Raw genomic sequence first — 8591 nt, 5'->3', positions numbered from 1 at the left:
TTGGCCACAAAATTGGCTTGGTTGTTGAACCCAAGACAAAATAAAAAATAGAAAAAGCATTTGATTTTCTCGGCCTACAGATAGGTCATTCAGACTGCTCAGGTCCAACCAGTTAAGTTCCTTTGCACATTACTTTTCGAATATCCTCTTTTCCATACATCTTTTCAAAAGGAGGATCAGATCGTGACACTAGAGAAAGGGGAAACATTCTCTAAGGAAATATTAGGGAATGTTTCCCAGCCCATTTTAGCATAAATGTGAATGAGCCATTAGTTACAGTAATAATAAAGTATTTAGCTTGGACATGACTATTTACCTATAGATGTGCATAGTATGTCTATAAAGAACAACAGAAGATAAGATGTAGATTAAAATTATTATTTTTTATTTTAAGCGGAATATTAAAACAAGTGGAAATTATTTCGACAAGTGTCAGGTCAATATAAAAAAAAATATTAATTGAAGGGGTTTGCATATTTAAGTTGTATATCCTCAGAAAGTCAACACAAAACACAGTGACCTGTTGCTGAACAGGGATCTACACCTGGTTTGGAACAGTCCAAAATGTTTCCATGCAGTAAAACATGCCATACAAAATACAAAAATAAAATATCTTTATTTTTAAATTACACATAAATATAAGATACAAATGTATTTTTAAAATACAGATAGCAATAGTCACACTTGTTTTGTGCACATATGAAAATACAGCATTTGAATATTTAACATACACAGACACATTTTTAGAAATGTAACCAACTGTCAATAAGTGTTTTTGATTGTTTCAGAACTCCATAAATATGGAAAAAGAATGTTCTCAGGTCACCTAATTTTGCCTCACATCTTGGAGCAGTTTATTAATTTCCGCCACAAGTTCACTAGCATCCATTAGTTCATGTTTACCATCATTGAGATGATTAAGAACATTATCAAAGTCATCTTCTTCATAGTTCTCTGGGATTTCCTCCATGGCGGGCAACCACTTCGAAGATGGTTGTGCGCCGGAATGATTTCCTAAAGCAGGTCCACCAACATTGTTGGGATTTTGAAAATGTGTGTTTGCTGCCCATGCAGCGACCCCTTGGGGGTAACTTACTGTCTTCGCAGGCACTTGGCCTTTCCGTCTCTCTAAAGAGTTTGAGCGATCAACTTCACTGCATTCAGGGTAGATGTCCAAAGATGGCGGCAGCAGGCGTTGGAAAACACTGCTCATTTCAGTGAGCAGCGAAGATGTGCAGGCTTCAGCTGCTTCCTCATCCAGAGACTCTTTGCCAAATGTAGAAAAACTTTTTTTCTTCTCATTCTGATCAATAGGAAGCACATCATCTTCAAGGAGAGGAGCCTGTTGTTGCGTCTGCTGCTGGTTTTGGGGCTGTGTCTGTTGGAGAGGTTGGACATCTTCACCAGGGATGAACATGTTATTCCTGTAGTCTGCAGATGGAGAGGGAAGAGGTGGCATCCAACACTGATCTGAGTGTCCTAAAACCCGGCATTCCTCTGTGCAGAATCTCATAACTGTAGAAAAGGAGAAAAAACATATTTGATTTCTTTGATTTTGCAAATAGTGCTATATCCCAAATGTTAAATAGGGTTCGACTGGCCACAGATGAACTATAAATAATATTTGTATTTCTTCCATGGAGAAGCTCTGCTCATCATAAGCTATGTTCTCGTTATTACAACAGGAGGCACACACCCCGACACAGATTTTACATAAGATATGCCATGGATCACTTTCCATTTGCCTATAATTGGCTATCATAAATTCATTTCTGTCCTGGCAGGACCTGTTAGAATAACATAAAAAGCAGATGCATTTTTATCGAATTGGAATTGCTTTACAGCCCAAATATCATTATATCATTTCCTACAAACGATCTAATTTTTGTAGATATCTGTATGTTCTTTGCGTCCTTTAAAACACAGCTGGCCATACCATCTTGCTGTATTCGATGTTAACGCCTGAGTGAATAGAGAAGACGAAGAAGCAATGTGTGTTACCGCTGTTCCAGGCAGTAAGGGGTTAATTTCAGGGAAATGAGTAATTGGTGCTACTTATTGGGGGATAAAAAAAATATATAACCCAGGTGTATTTGGATGAAACTAACAGACACCGTGGTCAAATGACTAAAGCGGTGAATTGGAAAAGATGAAAAGGCAAGAGAAAACAATACAAGGGGACAGATGGCCTGGCTGGAATACAACATACGACCACATTGAACATAGGTTCCATCTGCAGGACCCTTACAACTGAGGACAGCAGGAGCTGGGGGCTGTGTGGAGGGAGCGCTGTCACTATCTGTGGGGGAGGGCCCCCAAGTCATTGTTCTCCAAAAAACCCTTTGCACTTAGCTGACATTTTTAAAAAGATTAGTAAACACCCCTCCATGATACCTCACTTGTGTGGTGCGACACTGGCGGCTGTCAACCTAATAAAAGAGCATTGTTTAGTACATAAACCAAATAGGAGCTGTAAAAATCCGAATTGTGCCTGTGCAGGGTGACCTTGGGAGGGCATGGAGCTGCTGATGGGGAGCATTCAGCAAAATCATCTGTACATGATTCACAACGAAAGGTTTTCTGTCATCACACGACTCTCATGATCTGCCAAAACCCTCAATTCCTAGAATTGGAACATTTCTTACATAAGACTTACTGATGCCGGATTGTGAACAACTATGGATTGTTCACACACATAGAAATGCTGATTTCCTCTCCCGTCACTGACATATTATATGATCTTTCCACTATTTATTTATTGCTTTGCTTAGATAACAAGGTTTATATACAATAAAGACAGATACTTCATATTATAGGGAGTATTCTGCTAGAGGAACCCTCTGAAGATGAACCAGCATGCAACACAAGGTCTGCACCGCAGCGTAGAGGACAAATACTCTTTATCATCATATTAAATCAGCTGTTACCATATCACATGATGTACATCCCAGGGCTTCTGCATTATAAAGATTCCCAGTATCTGCCACCACGGCAGAGTCCCACATTACTACCGGGGGGGGGGGGGGGGGGGGTCACAATTATTTCTAACTTGGCGTGACATTCAAATATAAAATGTTACACAGAAAAAAAGGTAGAGCTGCAACAACAATACATAAATGGATACAAGGGATAACAGATTTTTACTTTTTAATGTGTTCCATAAAAGGGTTAAGTGATGTTTATTTTCGTTGAAAATAATTTAAAAAAAATCTGGTTTTTTTCTAACCACTGACACTAAAATAGGAGAACTCCCCTGTCCTAACCTTTTAGCATAAATTCACATATGAATATAATCTGCTGCTTAGCTAAAACTGCTTTTGCTTTGGGCTAAATTCTCAATATTGTGTCTGTCTCTTCTATACCAGCTGTGCTCTGTAGCTGAGAGCAGGCAGCAGTGGACAGTTTAAGGCTATGTTCACACTCTTAACAGAAAACGGCTGAAAATACGGAGCTCTTTTCAAGGGAAAACAGCCTCTGATTTTCAGCCATTTTTTAAGCATCAAGCATTTTTTGTGGCGTTTTTTATGTCCGTTTTTGGAGCTGTTTTTCTATTGAGTCAATGAAAAACGGCTCCAAAAACGGCTCGAGAAGTGACATGCACTACTTTTTACGAAGCGTTTTCTTACGCGGCCGTTTTTGAAAAACGGCCGCGTAAAAAACGCCCCGTGGGAACGGAACGCCGTCTTTCCTATTGAAATCAATAGGCAGATATTTGGAGCCGTTTTTTAGCAGTTTTTCAGGGCGTTTATAGGCCGTGTGAACATACCCTAAGGGTATGTTCAGACAGCGCAGCAAATTTGCGGTTAATTACTGAGATTACCCCAAAACCTCTGTATTTTGTCACGATTTTGTGGCAATCGCTGTAATAAACTGTGATGTCACTGCACTATTTGAATATACCTTCAGCCTGGATTCACACCCAGCATTTTTCTGCATTTTTCATAGTGTTTTCGCTGGTGGTTTTCACAGCATTTTATTAGCTAGAAAATGCTGCGGTCAGATGTTACTTCAAACTCTGTAGTGAAATATAATTAGCACTATACAAAAATGTTTTAGTATGTGCCATTTCTGGTTTCAGTGGTGTTTATTTCAAAACACAGCATGCTCCCAGTATGGCGTTTCTCACATGGGTTACTTTATAGGACGTTTGAAAAAATGCATTTTCAAAATGTTTTAAAATTAAAAAACGCCACCAAATATGCATATACATAAAAAAACGTCATGAAAAATGCTTCTAATTCATGGCGTTTTTTACATGCGTTTAAAATCGCTGTAAGCATAGTGTGTCTTAAGGTTCCTTTGTGTTGTATGTGTGTTTTTGTTACCTTGTATCCCTTCTGTATCAATCAGACAGCCAGAAAGAAACAGCAAATGAATAAGACAGGAGACATCACCAAGCTTACCTGGAGGAATTCTATGGCCATCAGTAAGGAAAAGTTCACTGAATCCTTCGCCCAGAAGTCTGTCAATTGGAGAATCTCTTCCCAGATCATAATCACTGTCTCCTGCTTCACTATCCCCACGACCACTGTCTTTCAGGCTGAATTTATCCATGTCTTGAAGGGCATACCTGCAGAATAGTATAAGACAACTAAGTATCATTTTATCACCTATGGATCTGTAAACCTTGGCTAAAACAATGTGTTATTTAATATCTCACCTGTAGCTTCTAGAGTATTTATTTCCCCGAAAGCTTGGTCTTGGCTGGTACTGTCCCTGGTGAAGCATGGAGAGCAGTTGGGATACCTGCCAACAGACATGAAGAAAAATAAACATTATTACAGTCTATTAGGTGGTAAGACAATAGGCAGATTATGTAGTAAATCTCCTGCTTTACATAAAAGTAAGATGAATGAATAGCCCTGCTGCATATAGTTGGGACTCCCAGTAAGAAAAGGCTGCTGAATACTCTTAAAACGTGTAACAAAAGTTGCACATTAAATTTAAATTACCAATTGTTTGGAAAGTATAATACATGGTAGAGAGAGAAGAGAGAGAAGAAGAAGAAAAAGAAGAAAGAAAGAAAGAGAGAAGAAGATAGAGAAGAAAGAGAGAGAGAGAAGATAGAGACGAAGAAAGAGCAAGAAGAAGAAGAAGAAAGTGTGTGTGGGGTAAAGAGAGAGAGAGAGATGTCCTCACATCTTAGGATGTGTATAACATAGAAGAGGTCATTTACCTCAACAGCAGGCGTTGCATGGGTCAATTCCAGAGAGAAGGTATCTGGTACATGATTAGATGAAATTGTCATCAGACTATTGAGTGACTGGCGACTATGATGACTTTGCCTGCTGCTCATCTGGCCACGTTCCAAGGTAGGGGATGGTGATGGAGAAGACCTGTGGTGGGATCTGATAGGAAGAGTCCCATTCATAGTAGGCACTAATGTAATGTCCCCTTTGTGAATTTGTCTGGAAGGCCTCTTTGGATGATGCTGGTAAGTTGACTCTGCCACCCTGCAGTTGTAAGATCTATTGTCCTTCTTTTCTCTATTACATCTTGTTGCAAAAATAACCATGATGACTAAAAGAACAGCACAAATAGCTCCCAAGGAAATAATAATAATCATTGAGACATCCATAGAGGCCTGGTTAACATAACTCGCCCCCGTACTGCCAGCAGCATCAGGAGTTTCAAGAATATGACATTTTAGAAGTGCTTTAGTAGAACGTGGAGGAGTCCCTTTGTCTTGAACTAAAACTAGAAGGTCCCATTCTGGAATGGGGAAAGTCTCCATACTCATATTGGTGTATATTTCACAGGATTTGGGATCAATGAGGAAAACATCATATTCATTCCCTGCAATTAGCGAACAAGTAAGTTCAGAGTTCAGACCCGAGTCCCTGTCCATGGCCTTTATCTTGGTAATTAAGTAACCACTTTCAGCATCTCTGGGGACTGAGATCTTAGCAGTGTTATTGTGAAGAGTAGGGACCACGATGACTGGAACGTTATCATTCTCATCTACAACTGTGAGAACAATTGTGGCATTTGTGACCAACTGTGGAACTCCATTATCTCTGGCCTGGACAGTGAAGACAATCTGATTGACTTCTTCGTGATCAAATGCCCTCAATGCATATATTGCACCATTGGAGGGGTCAATAGTTACATAAGAAGTAATAGAACTTCCTTGAATAAAGCTTTCAGGAATAATATAAGTCACTTGACCATTTTCAGCTTGATCTGGATCAGTTGCCCTAACAGATGTAATATGTGCGCCAGGTAAATTGTTTTCCACAATAACAATCTCGTATCTGTTGGTCTGGAACCGTGGTGGGTTGTCATTCTCGTCAGTTATCTGCACTGCAAAGTGCTTGACTGTGGAGAGACTTGGCAGTCCCCTGTCCTCGGCTATCACAGTCAGGCTATACTCGGATCTCTTTTCTCGATCAAGTGTGGAATTAGTCAATATTAAATAATTGTTCTCATATGTTTTTTGCAGCTTGAATTGTCCATGTCCATGGAGTTTACAAATAATCTCTCCATTTAGTCCTGAATCTCTATCTTGCACCCTTACCAAGGCCACAAATGTATCCAGAGGGGCACTTTCCGAAATATAAGCAATCTCTTTCCCAGAAGACATCAAATTGATATTAATTTCCGGTTTGTTATCATTCACATCAATAACGTTAATAATAATCTTGCAGTGACCCGGGATAGAATTGGGTCCCATATCCTGGGCCTGAACGTCAATCTCATAGGACTTTGTTGTCTCATAGTCCACTTGCTTTACAAGCGTCAGCTGGCCTTTTTCTGGATCCATTCTGAAAGTTTCTGTAATTTTGGGGGAAACATTGCTGTTAAATGAGTACACAACCTTTCCATTTGCCCCTTCATCGGGGTCTGTGGCATTCAGGTCTATCAGTAAAGTCCCAACTGGTGAATTTTCGGGTAACTTGATCACATAAGACTTCTTCTCAAAAATAGGACTGTTGTCATTGGAGTCAGAAATGGTTATTTTGAGGATTGCTGAGCCATATCTCTGGGGAACCCCCATATCTGAAGCAGTAAGCTGAAGCTCATAGCTAGACTGGTGTTCCCTGTCCAGCTCCCGGACCACAATAAGTTCTGCATATTTGGCTCCATCAGTCCTGGTCTTTACCTCGATCTTAAAATATTCATTCTCTGATAAGGAATAGGTATGAAGGGAATTTTCTCCAACATCAGGGTCAAAAGCGCTGTCTAGGGGGATCCTGGTGCCCACAGCCGCACTCTCAGATATCTCAATAGGGATGAGGGATCTGGAGAAATGGGGTGCATTATCATTGATATCCAGCACCTCAACCTCCACATGGAAGAACTGCAGATGGACTGTCGGCAGTGTCACCACATCAAACTCTATGGAGCAGTTTAAGTTCTTCTGACACAGCTGCTCCCGGTCGATCTTAGCCCCGATACTTATCTCTCCATTATCCTCCTTGACTATGAGTAGAGGAGTCTTCCCCTGCTGCATCCCTTTAAATCGGACCGAGGAAGGGTTAGGTAACTTGGACAACACATCAGCCACATCCTCCGCTAGCCTGGCAACCACCGATCCCACCATCTGCTCCTCGTATATACTGTACTTTAAATTCTTAGCCATGATGACATAGGGCTTCATGATGATGAGAATAGACAATGCACAGAATAACACACAGCTCATTTTCCTACCGATCCACTGTCTCCTCGAGTCCCAGCAGCGCTCCATCCCCACCAAGCAATTAAAAGATCGGAGCTCCAACTTGTGTAGTAGCAGCAGCGGCGGCGGCAGCGGCAGCAAGCCTGAAGTCCATATGCATTGAGCGCTGGAGGAATAGAGCTCCTTGCTGCAATAGAGGCTGCGAGACGCTATGGAGTGCACAAAGTTTGGAGATAAAGCCGGCGATGTGGTGCTGAGATGTGATCTGCATCAGCAGCACTAGCTCCCCATCACATCAGGATTACATTCACGTCCAGCATTGTATCCATGGATGGCAGGGGTCTTGCTGAATGTGCGGTCTTCTCCCCCCTGTGAGCTCCTCTTCCCCTCTCACTGCTCTGCAGCAGACTAAACACCCGTGATTGCTGACTCTAGACTAAAATCTGTACAACTTCACTTCAACTCAGACAAAGCTGCTGCTCTGCATGTGCTCAATCCCTTCCAGCCAATCAGCGAGTTCCCAAATCAAAGGACAGTGAAGTCACATTAGTAGCAGGAGAATGTGCTGGGGGAGGTAAGGAGAAAAGGGGGGGAGGTAAGGAGAAAAGGGGGGCTCCTCCCTCCACATTCACTTTACAGAACGTGCCATAACAAAGAAGGGACAAATTGCTGCTGGAGAAAAACTTTCCATCCAGGCTTTGTATCCGTCATATGCAGCACGCCCCGACTTCTTCTTATGAGACCCATTAACTACGTATGAAGCAGTCCAAGGGTCTAGAGCTCTGCGTGCAGTCTCCCCAGTGCTGCATGTGTAGGGGGATCCTGCACTGCGGAGCATTCTCTAGGTGACCTACTGGAATCAGATGTTCTCTATATGTGCATTATATGTGCTCCATATGTGCATTATATTTGCTCTATATGTGTTCTATATGTGCACTATATGTGCTCCATATGTGCTTTATATGTGCTCTAT

The 8591-nt window shown here is 41.4% G+C and overlaps 1 protein-coding gene across 1 annotated transcript; it reads right to left on the bottom strand.

Annotated features, from left to right (window-relative positions):
* Positions 1-398: 398 nt before the first annotated feature.
* On the bottom strand, positions 399-8128 carry PCDH18 (protocadherin 18). The gene is made up of 4 exons (XM_075860443.1): positions 5177-8128; positions 4661-4746; positions 4404-4570; positions 399-1515 (listed from the first exon to the last, which is right to left on the bottom strand). The coding sequence occupies exons 1-4, from the start codon at positions 7685-7687 to the stop codon at positions 827-829; spliced, it is 3453 nt and encodes a 1150-aa protein (XP_075716558.1). The 5' UTR covers positions 7688-8128; the 3' UTR covers positions 399-826.
* Positions 8129-8591: the final 463 nt, after the last annotated feature.

The sequence above is a fragment of the Rhinoderma darwinii genome, chromosome 1, assembly GCF_050947455.1.
Source record: "Rhinoderma darwinii isolate aRhiDar2 chromosome 1, aRhiDar2.hap1, whole genome shotgun sequence".
Lineage (NCBI taxonomy): Eukaryota > Metazoa > Chordata > Amphibia > Anura > Rhinodermatidae > Rhinoderma > Rhinoderma darwinii.
Note: the sequence above shows the minus strand (reverse complement) of the source record. Positions and strands in the feature narration are given on the sequence as shown.